The following is a 19,152-nucleotide window of genomic DNA, read 5'->3' on the forward strand; positions in this document are numbered from 1 at the left end:
CACCTAACATTTCATAAATGTGAATCAAGGAGATCATAAATAATAATAAAACAACAATAAACATGACTACAATAACAACGACAGGAATAAAACATGAAAAGAGTTCAGTAAATTGCATTTTGCAGCTAATACACAACATTGTAAAAGACGTTAGTTATAATAATGAATGTCTATTAAACGTTTTTCAGTTATAATCTGGAAACGTAGTGTTTATGTTTGATTAGGTGATTTATTACGTCATCATTGTATTATTTTCAGGTTATTTATAGCTCAGTAAAAATATCTGTGCATTTAGTTTTTTCTAATAAATCAGTCACAGAACATTTAACGGTTTAACGAAAAAAATAACGATTGAATTAATGAATGTTTTAAGAGAAGAATGACCCTTCCTCGTAAAACCCACGTGACCCTGGACCTCCCTCCTTTCCTATAGCGCCCCTCTGTGGGCGGTTCTCTCTGATAAAGCGCCACAGCAGCGTCATTTTCCGCGATCAAAGATGGCTCTGTTCGGCCGTTTCAGCACCGCTCTCCGCCGCTCTGTGACTGCGGCTCAGTCCCGCCAGCTGTCCGCTGTTGCCCACGGCGAGCAGGGGGGTGAGTTGATGAACCCTCCCGGTCTGGAACGCTGGGAGAGTCCGGGTCTGTTGGCGCTGGGTGTCGGAACTGTAGTGGCTCGCTTTGACCTTGCTGCGGAAACGCGGCGTAGAAGCTAATGCTAATCCTCAACTTTATAACAGTTTATCTCTGTATTTAAGCGTTTGTTTACGCTTTGTCTGACATTGTTTAGCAACTAATGTCGTGTTTGTCTGAACAGGTTCCGCTGAAGTGCTTTATTTGTAAACCTTACAGCGTAGAGTCTGAAGTTTTGTCAGTTAGCTTAGCTTTAGCTACAGAGGACTAACTTTGACACCACAGCAGCACTTTCGATACCTTTTAAAACGTATTTAAATGTTATTCTACCGATAGCTATCGGCAGATTCTACAACTAGGAGGTGTAGTGTTTGAAAATTAACTTTCATCCACATTGTCTATGATTTAACGGGCCGTGTTTAAAGGATTATGCTTCAAGAGTTGAGGGTTTTTAAAGTGACTTTTGTTCAGACAGAATCCTATTCTTAAAGTGGTCTGTGTGTTTTTAAATATATATTTTATTAATCTGAAACCTGCCCATAGGTTACAGTGAAGGACACACACACACACCGTCCCTGTGTCTAAAGTCCCCCCTGAAGTTAATGTCAAAATAAGTGCCCTCACACTTTACAATTAGCTGAGAATTAAATCTGCCCCTTCGTGTTCATCCAGTGCCCAAAGATTTAATCTGAAAGTAGCCTCATGATGAATATGCACTCATTTTACCCCAGATGTGTTATTGTATGTGAAGTGTAGTCTACGTGAGAGTTCCAGGCCTGTTCCACGAGGAGCTCTGTGTCTAAATATAGTGGATAAATGGAGACTTTCCTGTTTAAAGCCTGAGACGAGTGTTTAACCCGTGTTCAAACGTTCTCCTTCAGCAAAGACATGGAAGATCCTGAGCTTCATCGTGGCTCTCCCTGGCGTGGGGGTGTGTATGCTCAACACTTTCCTGAAGGCTCAGCACCATAGCCACGAAACTCCAGAGTTTGTTCCATACACCCACCTGCGCATCCGCAGCAAGGTAAACACACATGGGACTGGTCAGGTGTGTGCGCGTGCGCATGCGCCGTCTCTCCCCAGATAAAGTCCTCATATTCCTTGTCTTTTATTATCCACCCCACCCCTAATCAGCCAGTCCTCAGTGTGACTGCAAACACAAATATAACTATAGTGTTACCACCTGACAATACCCCAGAAGGAGTGTTCACTGAAGAACACAGACATGAGGAAATGTGGAGTATTTACTGTGTAGTTCAGACCTGTTCCTGTGAGTGTTATTTTTCAGAGTGTCATTTTTATTTTTTCCTCTTCAATTAAGTTTCTGTAAATTTCTCCTTTCTATTTGTTTAGATGCTGCCTCAAATCACAGGAGTAACGTTATTTTACAGGGCTCTAGCGGATGGATACGTTATTTTACAGGGCCCTAGCGGAAGGATACGTTATTTTACAGGGCCCTAGCGGAAGGATACGTTATTTTACAGGGCCCTAGCGGAAGGATACGTTATTTTACAGGGCCCTAGCGGAAGGATACGTTATTTTACAGGGCCCTAGCGGATGGATACGTTATTTTACAGGGCCCTAGCGGATGGATACGTTATTTTACAGGGCCTTAGCGGATGGATACGTTATTTTACAGGGCCCTAGCGGATGGATACGTTATTTTACAGGGCCCTAGCGGAAGGATACGTTATTTTACAGGGCCCTAGCGGAAGGATACGTTATTTTACAGGGCCCTAGCGGAAGGATACGTTATTTTACAGGGCCCTAGCGGAAGGATACGTTATTTTACAGGGCCCTAGCGGAAGGATACGTTATTTTACAGGGCCCTAGCGGATGGATACGTTATTTTACAGGGCCCTAGCGGGCGGATGCGTTATTTTACAGGGCCCTAGCGGGCGGATGCGTTATTTTACTTTCTTTGTGCTGTGTCTATAGTTCTTATTGCACATAGCACTTTATAAAAAGAGTTTGAATGTGGAAAGTGCCTTATTATTTGTGCACATTCAGTTTTAATGAGGTGGCTATCATTTAAAAGTCATTTTAGTTTTTTTCTGTTGAAGTACAGAGGCGTGTAAAAGAACCCACTAAGTTCTAGTTCCCTCCGAGTGTAACGTGGTGGTGCTTTGTGACTGGGTTTCACCCCCGTCTTCTCCACGACTCTGAACAGGATGAGGCCATTACTGAAGATGAATGAGTTAATGTTACTCTCTGTGTTTATGTAAATATTGAGACGTGATCAAATTTAACATTTAACCAAAATAAAATGTGGGAATAAATAAGAATAAATATAAATACTTTTACTGCAGCAGTGTGTACATTTCCCACAAGGACACTCTGTACGTGTTGTAAATATAGATTTGATTTTTCTCGTATGTAATTAACTATTGATTCTTATAGTAATCTGTTTTGTGGTGAATATTATAAATGATTTAATCGCTGTTCAATTGTTTTTTGTTTTTTCCCCCTGCAGCGTTTCCCCTGGGGCGACGGAAACAAATCCCTCTTCCACAACTCCCACGTGAACGCTCTTCCCGACGGATACGAGGGACACGAATAAAGGCTTTTATCCTCTGTTTCTCATTCTTTTCTCCCTCTTTCTCTCGGTGGACCAGAGGGCTTCCTCACCCCCCTCTCACTTCCCAGGACCATGATCCTCCTCTTTCAGTTTACGTTTAAAATAAAACCCTTCACTGACCTCTGGGCTCCTCTCAGTGGAGCCCCCTGCAGGAGACCATTACATCGGACCATCACACCACAGCTGTCGGAACTTAACCGAAAATAAAGATGATATTCCTTAAGTTATACAACGGTAGTCTGTGTGTTATTTGAATTAAACCTTTTATTGGGGTTCTGGAGGTTAAATATGAGGCTGACGTTAGTTTAATATCTGATTTAAATGTAACCCCACGGCTATCGGCGCTGACGATGGACTGTTTTGGAGCCGTTCTTGTTCGGAGTTTGCTATTCGTTCTTACGTTTTTCTAGAAATTCTGCTCTATATTTGTACCATTTTTACTATTTTTAATTCAACAATAAGAACTCAGAAGGTGACCTCTGGTGGTTGGGTGTGTGAACTACAATAACGGACAGGCTCCTTTAGGAATTAAATAGCTCTTTAAATTACAGTCTAACGTTAGTTTAAAGGGCTTTTAAATGTTTGAGACGGATGTTCAGTCGGGTATTAAAGGTGAAGTGTGTAGTTTCACTGGAGTTGTTGGTCTGTTATTGTCCGTACCTCTTCAGGTTACGTGTCCTGGGTCTCAGTCAGTGACTGATGGTGTTACTGAGGGAGACCCCCGGTGGTTAGGAGGGTGAACCACAACAACACAGAGGCACTCAGACGGAGAAGGGCTTTCACAGGCGCTGAGGCTGTTCTTTAAATAACAACTGTGTTAATGTTGCTCTTAATCTTCACAGTTCAGAGAAATGTCATGTTTCCACTTGGTGTGGATTGTTTTAATCTTTGAGTGTTAAAGATGACGTTCAGTAGTGTGTGTGTGTGTGTGTGTACAGACTGAGCCTGGCCCTTGGTGCTCGCCTTACTTTCAGAGGGACTCACATGACTCTGCTCTTGTGATCCACATTCCTGACTCTGACAGACTCTCACCACTTCATCTTCTTCCCGGAGAAACTCTGGAGCCTTAAACCCAGGTTTTTATTCGAAAATCAGCTTTAAATCCGAGAGTCCTCTGCGCTCAGTTCTGAAAGTTTGGAGTTTTTCAGGTTGAGAGCTTTTACTTTGACAGCCGCTAAACCAGGCTTTTACTCCCTTCATTAATTATTAATCTATTAAACACAAACCTGCAGCGTTTGAAATAACGTTAACCAGTGACTGTGTGACGATAGAAGTCAAACGAAGCTGTCCTCGGGGTTTTATTCAGACTTTAAATGAAGCAGCGGTTAGTGGTTCTGAGGAATCCGTTCCACCTTAAGCGTTGCGGAAGTGGTGATGGATTAATTCGTTCCACCTTAAGTGGGGGCTGTAGTTTCTCCTGAATTGATCTGTTCCACATTAACGGTAAGTGTTTCGGGAATTAATGATGATTAATTAATTCGTTCCACCTTAAATATCGCAGGTGTTTAAGGTGATTAAAGAAGTTAAGGAGTTAATGTAATCCCCTCCACCTTAAAAGTTGTAGCAGTCAATGGCAGAATGAGACGAAGCTGTAATGTGCTTAAGAGAATTCCACCTTAAATGAGCGGATAATGTTACTTTCTAACATTTTACGGCTATGACACCGTTCCACCTTAAATACTGAGGTAGATAACGGTAACTGCTGTGTACGCGCCGCCAGAAGTGAAAGGTGACTTAGGATTTCCTACTGTTTCCACCGTTCCACCTTAAATGGTGTAGCAGCAACTGTCTGAGCGTTTACAGAAGTTAAAGGACAGCTTCACCACATTTCCAAAATTCCCCCTTATAAACCCCTTGTTTACCCGCTCTAAGCTTTTACACCAGACGCAGTGGGACATTGCTGTGAGGATTTGATGCCATTCAGCCACATAAACATTAATGAGGCCAGGTACCGCTCCACAGGGCTTTATACCTCTCTGGCCCACTCTTGGTATTGAGCATGGTGACGTTAGCTTGTGTGAGGCTGGCACTGATGAGTTAATTACATTTCCTTTGATAGAAAAGGTTTGAAAATAATCTGAAGTTAAATAAACCGAAGTTAGTTTTGCTTCTCTTTACACTTCTGCTTTTCTTCCAGGTCACGCCAAGCTGTGGCTGAGGGGAATGGGAGGAGGACAGGACGTTTGATCAGGGTTGAGTCCATCTCAAAGCGTTCACTGATGGCGGACACGGTGTCAGAGTCCAGACGGTAAGTTAGGATCTTTGTTGTGAACATAGTTCTGTTTCTTAACGAACCCCCACGAGCCCCACAGCAGTGTTCTCCCCCTGTGTAAACAGCACCTGTTCCTTTAAATGATAATGAGCCGCTCGCTGTTCACCCCGACCCCGAGCGCACAGCAGTGAGGAGCGAGGAGCAGAAGCTCTGGTTTTTAGCCGTTTTCACTCTGTTCTCTTTCTTCTCCGTTTTTCTTGGCGACCTCTTGTGGCCAAACAGATGAAGCTCAACAACAAAAACAGCTGCTTGGTCCCAGGGTGCAGTTTCCCAAGTTGGTTCTTTGACCTTAGAACGAAAACATGATGTTGTTACTAAAATATCAGCTTTTAATGTGTTTAATTTGTATTAGATAGAAATGACCTAGTGCACCTTTAAATGCAGTCGTTTTGGTAACATTTAATGAGTGCCTTAGTTTATGATGAGGTCATATTTAAGGGACTGTTAAAATGGCTGTTTCTCAGCACCTTATTATTGTATTATCACATTAAGATTTGTATTATTGTATTATTATTATTAATAATAATCTATTATTGTCTCACTTTCATTTCCTTTGTGACACTTTCAGATACATCTATTTCTTCCTGTACGACCGCTCGAAGGTTCAGGAGGAGGGGGATCTCACCAGAGCTGGGATTTGCTACTTTTACCCTGAAGATGTAATGTATCTACGCTTTCTCTGATTAATGTTAATGCTAATCTGAAACTCCAGGTAATCTTAGCCAACATTCGGGCCTTAAACATTCAAATACAAGGGGAAACAAACTTACAACAGGTTTAAACCTTAGCTTTTCTCTTCTAGTGATGCCACAGCCCTCCGTAAGTATCTTCTGGGTCTCTCTGGGTGGAGAACATGCCCCCCCCCCCATCATAACAGACATGTATTAGTGAGTGTTGTCCTGAGCTGAGCTCATGTGACAGGACTAGGCCAATGTGAAAATGGAGTTCTGAAAAGGTTTGTCAAAGCAGTGTCCGTAATGTGTGTGTGTGTGTGTGTCTCTCAGACTCCCCTGGATCAGCAGGAGTTGTTGTGTGGTCAGTTAGCTGGTGTCAGCCGCTGTGTTTCCGAGCTCTCGTCCTCTCCAGTTCGACTCCTCAGGCTCAGGAAAAGCAAATATGCCATTCACATGAGAGACAACTTCCTCTGGGTATGTGTGTGTGTGTCTGTCTGTGTCTCTGTGTGTCTGTCTGTCTGTCTGTCTGTCTGTGTGTGTGTCTGTCTGTCTGTCTGTGTGTGTGTCTGTCTGTCTGTCTGTGTGTGTGTGTGTGTGTGTCTGTGTGTGTCTGTCTGTCTGTCTGTGTGTGTGTGTGTCTGTGTGTGTATTGAGGTGCATATTTGTGACCTCACAAAGATAACACTGATGTACATATGCATGGACAAATTATATTTTTTCTCCCCCCCCCCTCCTCTCAGGCTCTGAGCTGTGTATCAGATGTCCCTGATGTGAGTGTGTGTGCTTTTCTGGATCAGCTGATTGAACTTTTCTGTTTTTATAACGGCCCGGTTCGTCGTAGCTATCAGGTAACACATCTGTCATATCGCCCCCTACATTTCCTGTAGTGCATTACAGTCTGTCAGAATGACCGTTTGGACCGTATAAACGCTGTGGACATTTTCTTGTTGACTAATCATTACAGACCCGTTAAACATTAGTGATAGTTTTCGTTTTGTCTGTTGTGCTGTAGCTGCACAGTCGGGAGGAGCTGGCTCTGCGCTGGGCTCATTATCTCTCTCACCTGCAGGGCAGCGCCACTGAGCTCCATCACATCTTCAGCTGCCTGAGAACCATCGACTCCACTCATGTAACACACGATTCAGATTTATAGCGCAGGCATTAAAGCGACAGTCCAGAGATTTCATTCATTACTCATTACTCAGACTGGTCTAAAGTTTTAAAATGTGTCTTTATGCTCCATAGAGAGGGTCACATAAATGGAGATGTAGTGATTTAGACCACTAGGTGTCAGTGTAGTGTTTGTTTGTTTTTACTAATGGAGCCAAAGAAGTGATTCTTCTTCACTTTTTCACTTCTTTCTCTCTGTTCCTTTTAGATTGACCCCCTGCTGCTTTTAAAGGCCGCCCTCATCCTGCAGGCATGTCAGCGCTGCCCCCTGGTGGTGGCAGGGTGTATTCTGTACCGTGGCAGGTCAGTGGGAATAAACACAGGCTTCGTAAAGGAGGAGGAGACAGGTCGTGGGTTACAAAATGAATGTGGTAATCTGGTGTGTGTGTGTGTGTGTGTGTGTAGGGTGGTGAGTACACAAATGCCTCCAGAACTTACTGTGAAGGTGATGGTGCATGAGACTGAAACCTACAGCCAGGTAAACACACACACACACACACACACACAGAGTCCGTCTCTCCTTGAGGTTGAGAGTTCACACACTCGTTTTCTCTCCAGGATCATAGACTGAGAGCTAATGGACTGACCTCAGGATCTTCACCTCCATCCACCACCAGCACAACGAGAGTGTTCCTCACACCAAGTGAACTACACACACTCCGCTGCCCCCCAGTGGACAACTCCAGCAGGTACAACTCTATAACAGTTTTATAATAAAAACATTAACTCTGCTTCTTTAAAGTGATTCTTCTTCACGTCCTGTAACCGCAGTAACACTGACACCTTGTGGTCAGGATGTGTCAGAGGCTCTGTACTAATAATGAATGGGAAATAAATAAACATGGCCGTGCCCTGGTGTGGGCCCTCTCTATGGAGCATAAACTGGTTTATTCAGGGACGGCAGAGCAGTGTGATTCTTTGTCTCCTGCAAGTTGTTTGTTTATCACTGCACTCTTTTGCACTAAACTTTTGCACAATTAAAGGGTTCTTCAGATTGATGAAGAATGTGCTAATGATGGCTTTAGCACCTTTTAGAGAAGAGTTCTATTCAGCACCAAAAAGGGTTCTTACATGTTACAACAGAGGAACCACTTTTGGTTCCTTATAGAACCCTTTTCTGAAAGGTACCATGTAGAACCATCTACAGCACATTCTTCATCAAACTGAAGAACCCCTTCATGATGCAAAAGTTCCTTCAAGTGTTCAGGGTTCTGTACTGAACCGTTTCCTTTAATAAAGAACCCTTGTAGAACCATCATTTGTCACGTTTCTATCTTTTCTTTTAGATCCAATGGAATGGTCCCTCAGCCTCTCTCTCGCCCCAGGAAGTCCCGCCTCCTGTCTCGCACCCTCTCTGACACACCAATCACAGATCAAGACTCGTCTGAGTTTGACTCCGCCCATGTTCCTCAGCCGTCCTATCAGACCCTGCCGTCCTCCCCTCGCTCCTCCCTCTCGGACGAGTCCTGCTTCAGCCCCACGCCCTCGCAGTTCAGCACCCCGCTTCGCTCCAGCCTCGTCGGCCGATCGGATGGAGGCACGCCTCCCGGGTCACGTGACCATGGTCTGAGCAATGGGACCCTTCCATGTGAGGTGGAAGGGGGCGGAGCAAATGGCGGTAACAGCTCGAAAGAGGATGTTAGTGAGCAAGAGGGTGATTCAGAGAGTAAAACATCCCAGGTTTTAACAGATAACGATGAAATTACAGAAGAGAAACAACCCAGTTCTGTTTGTAACGGACGTCCGTCAGAACCGGACGAGTTCAGCCGGCACCTGAACGAGAGTTTGACCAAACTACAGCCATTTAACGACGACGCCAGCCTCGGGAACGAGCCGAGAGAGACCGAGGAGGAAGAGCGGGTGAACCAAAGCAGAGAGACGAGCGAAGAGCCTTTGGAAGACTGTGAGACGTCTCTGGAGCTGATGGTTCTCTATCAGCACAGGATCCGAGCTCTGGTTCTGGCGCTGCTTGTGGAACCAAACTTCAGCACACACCCCACGGCCAAGGAGGAAGTGGTGAGGAAAATAACAGTTTGTTCACCAGTCAGTTTTTCAGTTTCCTGACTTTCACTGATGTGACAGGGTCAGAGGTCAGTGTTCTCATCCGAGTGTGTTGAGTCTGATGAACAGAGGTTAGTGTTCTCCTCTGAGCGTGTTGAGTCTGATGAACAGAGGTTAGTGTTCTCCTCCGAGCGTGTTGAGTCTGCTGAACAGAGGTTAGTGTTCTCCTCCGAGCGTGTTGAGTCTGATGAACAGAGGTTAGTGTTCTCCTCTGAGCGTGTTGAGTCTGATGAACAGAGGTTAGTGTTCTCCTCCGAGCGTGTTGAGTCTGATGAACAGAGGTTAGTGTTCTCCTCCGAGCGTGTTGAGTCTGATGAACAGAGGTTAGTGTTCTCCTCTGAGCGTGTTGAGTCTGATGAACAGAGGTTAGTGTTCTCCTCTGAGCGTGTTGAGTCTGATGAACAGAGGTTAGTGTTCTCCTCTGAGCGTGTTGAGTCTGATGAACAGAGGTTAGTGTTCTCCTCTGAGCGTGTTGAGTCTGCTGAACAGAGGTTAGTGTTCTCCTCTGAGCGTGTTGAGTCTGATGAACAGAGGTTAGTGTTCTCCTCTGAGCGTGTTGAGTCTGATGAACAGAGGTTAGTGTTCTCCTCCGAGCGTGTTGAGTCTGCTGAACAGAGGTTAGTGTTCTCCTCCGAGCGTGTTGAGTCTGATGAACAGAGGTTAGTGTGCTCTCTGAGCGTGTTGAGTCTGATGAACAGAGGTTAGTGTTCTCCTCCGAGCGTGTTGAGTCTGATGAACAGAGGTTAGCGTTCTCCTCTGAGCGTGTTGAGTCTGATGAACAGAGGTTAGTGTTCTCCTCTGAGCGTGTTGAGTCTGCTGAACAGAGGTTAGTGTTCTCCTCTGAGCGTGTTGAGTCTGATGAACAGAGGTTAGTGTTCTCCTCTGAGCGTGTTGAGTCTGATGAACAGAGGTTAGTGTTCTCCTCCGAGCGTGTTGAGTCTGCTGAACAGAGGTTAGTGTTCTCCTCCGAGCGTGTTGAGTCTGATGAACAGAGGTTAGTGTGCTCTCTGAGCGTGTTGAGTCTGATGAACAGAGGTTAGTGTTCTCCTCCGAGCGTGTTGAGTCTGCTGAACAGAGGTTAGTGTTCTCCTCCGAGCGTGTTGAGTCTGATGAACAGAGGTTAGTGTTCTCCTCCGAGCGTGTTGAGTCTGATGAACAGAGGTTAGTGTTCTCCTCTGAGCGTGTTGAGTCTGATGAACAGAGGTTAGTGTTCTCCTCTGAGCGTGTTGAGTCTGATGAACAGAGGTTAGTGTTCTCCTCCGAGCATGTTGAGTCTGCTGAACAGAGGTTAGTGTTCTCCTCTGAGCGTGTTGAGTCTGATGAACAGAGGTTAGTGTTCTCCTCCGAGCGTGTTGAGTCTGCTGAACAGAGGTTAGTGTTCTCCTCTGAGCGTGTTGAGTCTGATGAACAGAGGTTAGTGTTCTCCTCTGAGCGTGTTGAGTCTGATGAACAGAGGTTAGTGTTCTCCTCTGAGCGTGTTGAGTCTGATGAACAGAGGTTAGTGTTCTCCTCCGAGCATGTTGAGTCTGCTGAACAGAGGTTAGTGTTCTCCTCTGAGCGTGTTGAGTCTGATGAACAGAGGTTAGTGTTCTCCTCCGAGCGTGTTGAGTCTGCTGAACAGAGGTTAGTGTTCTCCTCTGAGCGTGTTGAGTCTGATGAACAGAGGTTAGTGTTCTCCTCTGAGCGTGTTGAGTCTGATGAACAGAGGTTAGTGTTCTCCTCTGAGCGTGTTGAGTCTGATGAACAGAGGTTAGTGTTCTCCTCTGAGCGTGTTGAGTCTGATGAACAGAGGTTAGTGTTGAGCTAGTGGCTGGTGCATTGCTATTGATGTTAATGTGAAGTTATAAACTCTGTTGCAGTATCACAGTAGTTTGGCGTCTCTGAACGGACTGGAGGCTCATCTGAGGACCATCTCTCCCAGGACCACTTCAGCTCCAGGACCGTACACATTCACACACTACGACTGCATCCAGAACACACTCACCAGTAAGTTTTACACACACACACACACACACACACTAAATGACTTCATGTCTGAACAGAACAGAGACGTTGCCACACTCCAGAACGAGGAGCAGAGTCTGTGACACACATTAAAGCCAGGAGACTCTTGTTTTATTGAACATTAAAGAACCTAGGCATGTGTTTTAAGTTTGTAATAAGAGAGATATATGATTATAGATGTTCTGAATGTCAGGTGTGTGATATGTGTGATGTATTAACCTCGTGTCTGTGTGTGTTTTTTAGCGAATGTGTGTGGCCCTTCTGCGGGGCCTCAGGATCGTTCCTTCGTGAAGGCCACGGCTCTGCTGCACTCACACTTCTCTCACACACAAACGCTGCAGGAGGCCATCATCAGGTGTGTGTGTGTGTGTGTGGCCTGACAGAACTGAGTAAAAATCACAGTTGAAATCTTGTCTGCTCTCAGTTAAAATCAGAGAAAATGATTGTTTTTACTTTATTCTGTTGTCTGTATCAGATTTTGTACTGAAATTATTATAAAGATGGACGCCCCCTTGTGGCGGACCTGCCTTATGACTGTGTCATTCAGTGAGCTGCACTTTATGGAAAAATGTGAGAAAATAGTAAGTTCATGGTTAAACTTATACTGATTTAAGCTGCGCTCTCTCTCTGTGTGTGTGTGTGTGTGTGTGTGTGTGTGTGTGTGTGTGGTTGGTTTTCAGGAACGCCAGCTGTGCAGTGTATGGCACTCGGACGGCTGCACAGGAGACATATTTCCTCCAGCAGGGGGCAAACTCCAGGAACTCGGGGGTCCCCAACGCCCAGGACACCGCTTTCTCTCTGCCCAGTAAAGCTCGCCACCGGCTCCTCAAACACGGGGTTAACCTCCTCTGACCGCGCGCCACCGCCCTCCACCAGCAGGAGGTCCCTGTGTGTGACACGAGGAGTGCACCGATCCCGTACTCAGTGAAATATCAGAGATTTAAGGTGAAGCACGGTGTCAGATTATTGTACGGATTTTAGAAGACTATTTGAGCCGTGCCTTGGGCACATTTCACTTGCTGTAAGTGCCTTTATTCCAGAGAAAGTGGCAGATTGGGCTTGTTTTATAAGCGTCTCTCTTCGGAAGAATGAAAGTTAAACGGTCGACTGATGAAATAAAACGCTTTCTCTGAATAAAACGGCGAAATAATCTAATAATAATCTAATAATAATCTCACCACATTTCTGCTCATTGCTCACAGCCACACCTCCTCAGACTCCGCCCACTGAACACGATCAGCCAATAGAACCACGACATTAAACAGAGCACTGCCCTTTTACAGCAGAGGAGTTCATTAAAGGTCTGCACTTCATTAAATGACACTTTAATTAAACATTAATCTCCAACGACTGAAGTGTTGTAATGAATGCAGTCTTTTTGACGACTGACGCTGTGGGAAAGGGCCTTAAAGACGTTGGCGCAGGTTCATTTAAGAGTTCTTAATAAACAGCAGCGTCTGAGGTTCACGTGCAGACGAGCGCACGCGGCGCCTCACTGCTGCCTTCATTAAATATAATTTATATTAAAGGATTTTAGTGTCTTTATTATGTATTTATGAGCATTAATGTGATAGTAAGTCCTTTATAAACCCTTTATAAAGAGTGGGGAACCCACAAAGCACTTAACTGTGGATCTTTGTGACGGCTGAGTGTTTGTTTCTCACTGGTGTTTTTGTTAAAATCATGTCGCTGTGGAGCGGAGCTTTGAATATTAAAGTTATACAGTGTTTTAAAGCTCTTTTCTAATATATTTCTCATAAATTATAATAAAAACTGTGATGATATCGACTGGGAATGATTTATTTTATTAATTTCGTGAAACAGACAGTTGACACGGTGCGGTTTGAGAAAATACAGAGGAACATCTCCCCGTTTCTGCTGCGTATCGTCAGCCAGAGTTCAGGGCGGTGCTGAAGAGTGGAACCAGGCGCCTGCCTCCAACAGCTCCTCACAGGAAGTTGTTAAGCTCCTCACAGGAAGTTGTTAAGCTCCTCGCAGGAAGTTGTTGAAGTAAACGGAAAAATAATTAACTGTTTTCAAAGCAAACTACGAACCACAGGAGTTTCAACTTTAAAATCTTAAAAACCTTAAGCTGCAGTTCCAGCTGCTGACCACGAGGCGCCGCCAAAGTCAATATCGTCCACAGGAGGGAAACAGTGAGTACTTTTCTTTAAACTTTCTATAAAAACACTGGTGGTGTGTGAAAGTAAAGCTCTGCGTTGTTCTCTGGGGGAGGTTTGACGCTCGTAAAGAAACGAGTCCTGGCTTTTTAAGGTCTGTTTATCCACACGGCTGTTAAAGGGTAAATAAAGAGTGATCACCGTAGAGGAGTGAATTTCTAAAGCTCTTGTCCCGGTCGCTCTGAGCCGTTGTGCTCTCGGGGACAGAGGAGTTTAACGCTCTCTCCGCTGGTGGCTGCTTTTTGTTTTTTTTCTTTTGCAAATGACTGCATTGTTAGTGATGCAGTGTAATGAGGGTCATTAGTGGGGGTGCGGGACATTATGCGTGGGCCTGTGGGGGTGTGAATGGCTTTCCCTGGGGGAGGAGAGCCACAGGGCTCCACTGAAATGAGCTGAGCTCAGAGGAGAAGGCTCTCATTTCCAGAAGAAGTCGTTTCAGAGCTTTCTGTGTTCTCTGGTTTATTTCTGTGGGATCTTCTTCACCATGCTCCACTCCGCGCTCCTGATCCTCACCTCCGTGACGCTGCTGACACTAGGCCACTGCAGAACCCTGTTCCTCAGTTCTGCAGCTCGAGGAGAGGTTGAGAGAAAGTGCGCTGCCTTAGACTCGCCCTGGACAGAGGCCCGGCTTCAGCGAGGTCACTGGGGTCACATCTACAGGCTCAGGGTCCTCTCCATGAGCAGAGACGGGGCGAAGAGGACGGTTTTTCCAGAGGAGCCGCTCTTTCGCTACGTGAGACGAGTTTATCGCTGCTGTCAGATGGGCTTCTACTGCAGAGGAGTGAAGGGGATTCAGGGCAGAGACACCGGGGGTAAGAGGGGCGTTTATACGGGAGGAAAACGGGGGGTTAATAGAGGGGCCTGGGTCCAGGGGAGTTTTTAAAGAAACAGAGAACTCTACTCTTCCTCTTCTTATTTCTAGATGTGTTTCTGCTTATTGTTCTCCAGAGAAAGTACTTTGTTTTGCTCTCAGTTCATTGTTAAGCTTTATTTCCTGTTGGAAGAAGGATAAAAGAATTAAAGAAACGAGTGGAGGACTCACAACGGTCTCAGAGAAGTGTTTCTGCTGGGGACTCCATTAAATACAACACATTCTTCTCAGTCCACGAGGGCGTTAAATAAAGCAGGATTTCAGAGTAGAGCTGGACAACACCATACCTCCTACACACACCGGGGCCAGGGGTGCACTCCAACTAAATAATACTTCAGAATTAAAGACAGTACAAAAAAAATCCTGAGCTTTAACGGTGAAAAAGGGGTTAACAAAGTATGCAGAGTAACAGAAGGACTACAGCGTGTGGCCTGTGGCGGGGGCTTTAATGTTCTGGATGATGTGTGTCTACTGAACTAAGCAGAGCAGGGTTTAAACCGTGTCCCGGATGTAAATGAACCCAGAGCAGTGTCCTGGTGTAACGCCTGTGTTCTCTGTGTCCTGAAGGTGGCGGTATTGAGTTTGTTCTGAGCGAGGACGTCCTCTCGGCGCCGGTGCTGAGAGCGGAGCTCCACCTCCACGTTTTAGACCCTCAGCCTCTCAGCGTCCGACCGCTTCTGCCTTCACTGGAGAAACGCCAGCTGCCCACGAGGTGTGACCCCAAACACTGCCTCTTTACTCTGTAGAGATAGGTTTATTATTCATTATAAACTGTATTCCTGTTTCAAAATAAGAGTCCCATTAAATCTGCATCTTACGCTGGTGTTACTCCCAGAAAAGAAGAACATTAATCGGGAGCGTGTTCCTCTGTTTACGGCAGCCTCTGCTCTTCCAGGGGGGACTTACACTGGATCAGAGGTTACCAAACATTCCCTGCAGTGCCCCTCTTTTCACTCCAGCACACACACACACACACACAACTGAAAACAAAGCCACACATCACCTTCACAGTGTGAATTATTACAATCACATGCCTGCACCACCCCATGGGACAAGCCCCTGCTTCGGGAACCTCTGAACTGCTGTGAGGATTTGATGGCATCCAGGCATCAGTGAGGTCAGGTTGGAGGATTGATATGAGCTGGGATCTAGAACTAATGATGAACTCCCCCCCCTCCTCTCTCTCTCTCCCTCTCTCTCCTCCCCCTCTCCCTCTCTCTCTCTCTCTCCCTCTCTCTCCCCCCCCTCTCCCTCTCTCTCTCTCTCCCTCTCCCTCTCTCTCTCTCTCCCTCTCTCTCTCTCTCTCTCTCTAGGCACAGTGTATGGTCTGAGAACGGTATTTTGGAGCTGAGGGTGGACTTGTCCTTCTTCTTTCAGGCGCATGATGGAGGCGACAAAGGCCAGAGTTTACTGGACATCAGGAGGGTGGGTGTCCTGAGGGGACCATGGGCTTCAGACCCGCGAGAAAAAACCCCAGGAGAGGGATCAGTGGAGCGCCCCCTAGAGGAGGCAGTGGAGCTTGGACTCGCTTTGCACTGCAGCAAAGAGGGGGATATAACTGAGCCGTGTGATAAATATGGAGTTCAGCTTCTACACACACCTTTCATTACACTGTCGTACAGATAACACACACACACACACACACACACAGCTCCAGTGCTTTGTGTAATCCCAGTGCTCCGTCCTAATCTCACCTCCCAAGACTCCACTGAGAGTGTTTATCAAATACAATACAGAGGGCACAGTATTCACTGTGGCATAGATACACCGTTACAGGAGGGAGGGTGAGGGCAGAGATCCAGGGTTAGAGCTCATTAGCTCCAGTGTAATACCCACTTTTATACCAGACTGTTCCACTGCAGTGAGCCACACTGCAGCAGCTGAAGTTCCACAGCGCCCCCGTGTGTTGTCTGCTCTGTGCGCTCAGACTGTAAACTGTAAGACCACAAATACAAACAACAAAGAACAGGGGGGAGAGCTGAGTATGTAGCAGGGCTAGCGCTCCAGCAAGTGTCCGAGTTGAGAAACAGCTTCAAAATCACACAACGTCAAAGTCAGCCATTGCAGGAAGCGGCGGGGACATGTCCTCAGCGTAAACAACCCCTGAGCCATCCACAGTCATAGACTGACGGCTCTTAAGTGTGAGATCCAACCAATAACGTGGCAGAAATCCAGGGGAGGTGAGATTAGCACGGGGGAGCGAGATTAAGCGGTGGATTAGCCTGACTGGAGAGATGCTAATGCTAATGGCTCCTGCTGTTTAATAACAATAGAGAAGCTGTTCACTGCTAATGCTCCTAGCTTTACATCTCGAGCACTTCAGCAAGTCCTTTTCAGTTTATTTAATTTATATGGGTGTTGTTCTGTGGGAAGAGAAATGTAAATAGTGTAAAGACAAAGTTATATATCGTGCTTTTGCCCTCATTCTCAGAATTGTGTTTTATTGCATTTACTCGTTTTTCAAAATAAAAGACGGTTTCCAATTAGAGTTTGAGTGAAGTCTACTGTGCTGTTTTCAGGTGTGTGGAATCCACACACACACACACACACACAAAGGCTAAGAGATGTACAACAGCTGACAGGAAATAAGTGTATACTACAGATATTCAGTCACACACTCACTGTCCACTCTCTCAGCGCCGCTGACCACACCAGTCCCTCTGTAATTCTACACTTACACACTGTAGAACTGTCTACCTGTTGCTCTGCATACTTTGTTAGCCTCCATTCACTGTTCTTCAAGGGTCCAGGTAAGAATATGTCATTTAAGGTGAAATATGCCATTCATTCATTATCTGTAACCCTTATCCAGTTCAGGGTCGCGGTGGGTCCAGAGCCTACCTGGAATCATTGGGCGCAGGGCAGGAATACACCCTGGAGGGGGCGCCAGTCCTTCACAGGGCAACACAGATACACACACATTCACACCTACGGACACTTTTGAGTCGCCAATCCACCTAATAACGTGTGTTTTTTGGAGCTGTGGCAGGAAACTGGAGCACCCGGAGGAAACCCACGCGGGCACGGGGAGAACACATCAACTCCTCAAAGACAGTCACCCGGAGTGGGAATCGAACCCACAACCTCCAGCAAGTGTCCCTGGAGCTGTGTGACTGCGACACCTACCTGCTGCGCCACCGTGCCATTTAAGGTGGAATATGTCATTTAAGGTGAAATTTGTGATTAAAGGTGAAATATACAATTATATTCCAACTTAAATCACATATTTCACCTTAAATGACATATTCCAACTTATATTACATATTTCACCTTAAACGACATATTCCACCTCAAATTACATATTTCACCTTTAAATGACATATTCCACCTTTAATGGCATATTCCACCTTAAATGACATATTCCACCTTAAAATGACATATTCCATCTTTAATGACATATTTCACCTTAAATGACATATTCCATCTTTAAAACATATTTAATTTTAATGACATATTCCACCTTAAATTACATATTTCACATTAAATGACATATTCCACCTTTAATGGCATATTTCACCTTGAATTACATATTCCACCTTTAATGACATATTCCAACTTAAATTACATATTTCAACTTTAATGACATATTTCACCTTAAGTGGCATATTCCACCTTTAATGACATATTCCACCTTTAAAACATATTTAATTTTAATGACATATTTCACCTTAAATTACATATTTCACCTTAAATTACATATTTCACCTTTAATGGCATATTTCACATTTAATGTCATATTCCACCTTAAATAACATATTTCACTTTAAATGACATATTCCACTTTTAATGGCATATTCCACCTTAAATGACATATTTCACCTTTAAATTACATATTTCACCTTTAATTGCATATTCCACCTTAAATGACATATTTCACCTTAAATTACATATTCCACCTTTAATGGCATATTTCATCTTTAATGACATATTCCACCTTAAATAACATATTTCACCTTAAATGACATATTTCACCTTTAATGGCATATTCCACCTTTAATGGCATATTCCACCTTAAATAACATATTTCACTTTAAATGACATATTCCACCTTTAATGGCATATTCCACCTTAAATGACATATTTCACCTTTAAATTACATATTTCACCTTTAATTGCATATTCCACCTTAAATAACATATTTCACTTTAAATGACATATTTCACCTTTAATGGCATATTTCACCTTAAATTGCATATTCCACCTTAAATGACATATTTCACCTTAAATGACATATTCCACCTTAAATGACATATTTCACCTTAAATTTCATATTCCACCTTAAAATGACATATTCCACCTTTAATGGCATATTCCACCTTAAATGACATATTCCACCTTAAAATGACATATTCCATCTTTAATGACATATTTCACCTTAAATGACATATTCCATCTTTAAAACATATTTAATTTTAATGACATATTCCACCTTAAATTACATATTTCACATTAAATGACATATTCCACATTAAATGGCATATTCCACCTTAAATTACATATTTCACCTTAAATGACATATTTCACTTTAAATGACATATTCCACCTTTAATGGCATATTTCACCTTTGAATATGTAATTTAAGGTGAAATATGTCATTAAAGATGGAATATGTCATTTAAGGTGAAATATGCCATTTAAGGTGGAATATGTCATTTAAGGTGGAATATGCCATTTAAGGTGAAATATGTCATTTAAAGTGAAATATGTTATTT

General features: G+C 44.4%; 3 protein-coding genes across 8 annotated transcripts; all 3 read left to right on the forward strand.

The window, feature by feature from the left end:
• The first annotated feature begins 435 nt into the window (after positions 1–435).
• cox6a1 (cytochrome c oxidase subunit 6A1) lies at positions 436–3,438 on the forward strand. The gene is made up of 3 exons (XM_066644133.1): positions 436–594; positions 1,512–1,654; positions 3,104–3,438. Exons 1-3 carry the CDS (start codon positions 498–500, stop codon positions 3,188–3,190), a joined length of 327 nt encoding a protein of 108 aa, XP_066500230.1. The 5' UTR covers positions 436–497; the 3' UTR covers positions 3,191–3,438.
• Positions 3,439–3,970: 532 nt separating this feature from the next.
• On the forward strand, positions 3,971–13,164 carry hps4 (HPS4 biogenesis of lysosomal organelles complex 3 subunit 2). 6 transcript variants are annotated; one of them, XM_066643935.1, is made up of 13 exons: positions 3,971–4,356; positions 5,346–5,456; positions 6,049–6,139; positions 6,485–6,628; positions 6,895–7,002; positions 7,167–7,283; positions 7,533–7,627; positions 7,730–7,802; positions 7,883–8,013; positions 8,611–9,340; positions 11,245–11,371; positions 11,633–11,744; positions 12,070–13,164. In XM_066643935.1, the coding sequence occupies exons 2-13, from the start codon at positions 5,428–5,430 to the stop codon at positions 12,239–12,241; spliced, it is 1,929 nt and encodes a 642-aa protein (XP_066500032.1). In that variant the 5' UTR covers positions 3,971–4,356; positions 5,346–5,427; the 3' UTR covers positions 12,242–13,164. The 6 variants fall into 6 exon arrangements, with proteins under 6 accessions (XP_066500032.1, XP_066500030.1, XP_066500031.1 ...); XM_066643933.1 differs by having other exon boundaries at positions 3,971–4,284; XM_066643934.1 differs by lacking the exon at positions 3,971–4,356 and adding an exon at positions 4,443–4,651.
• Positions 13,165–13,209: 45 nt separating this feature from the next.
• On the forward strand, positions 13,210–16,966 carry si:ch211-170d8.2 (uncharacterized protein LOC571755 homolog). Its single transcript, XM_066644366.1, has 3 exons — positions 13,210–14,390; positions 15,008–15,152; positions 15,754–16,966. Exons 1-3 carry the CDS (start codon positions 14,054–14,056, stop codon positions 16,064–16,066), a joined length of 795 nt encoding a protein of 264 aa, XP_066500463.1. The 5' UTR covers positions 13,210–14,053; the 3' UTR covers positions 16,067–16,966.
• The last annotated feature ends 2,186 nt before the right edge of the window (positions 16,967–19,152 follow it).

The sequence above is a fragment of the Hoplias malabaricus genome, chromosome 14, assembly GCF_029633855.1.
Source record: "Hoplias malabaricus isolate fHopMal1 chromosome 14, fHopMal1.hap1, whole genome shotgun sequence".
NCBI lineage: Eukaryota > Metazoa > Chordata > Actinopteri > Characiformes > Erythrinidae > Hoplias > Hoplias malabaricus.

Coding starts and splice junctions, on each gene's coding strand:
- cox6a1 (XM_066644133.1), top strand. CDS start 498: ATGGCTCTGTTCGGCCGTTTCAGCACCGCTCTCCGCCGCTCTGTGACT. Junction 595..1,511: donor TGCCCACGGCGAGCAGGGGG/GTGAGTTGATGA, acceptor GTTCTCCTTCAG/CAAAGACATGGAAGATCCTG. Junction 1,655..3,103: donor ACCTGCGCATCCGCAGCAAG/GTAAACACACAT, acceptor TTCCCCCTGCAG/CGTTTCCCCTGGGGCGACGG.
- si:ch211-170d8.2 (XM_066644366.1), top strand. CDS start 14,054: ATGCTCCACTCCGCGCTCCTGATCCTCACCTCCGTGACGCTGCTGACA. Junction 14,391..15,007: donor AGACACCGGGGGTAAGAGGG/GCGTTTATACGG, acceptor TGTGTCCTGAAG/GTGGCGGTATTGAGTTTGTT. Junction 15,153..15,753: donor AAACGCCAGCTGCCCACGAG/GTGTGACCCCAA, acceptor CTCTCTCTCTAG/GCACAGTGTATGGTCTGAGA.
- hps4 (XM_066643932.1), top strand. CDS start 5,122: ATGCCATTCAGCCACATAAACATTAATGAGGCCAG. Junction 7,003..7,166: donor CGGTTCGTCGTAGCTATCAG/GTAACACATCTG, acceptor GTTGTGCTGTAG/CTGCACAGTCGGGAGGAGCT. Junction 7,284..7,532: donor GAACCATCGACTCCACTCAT/GTAACACACGAT, acceptor TGTTCCTTTTAG/ATTGACCCCCTGCTGCTTTT.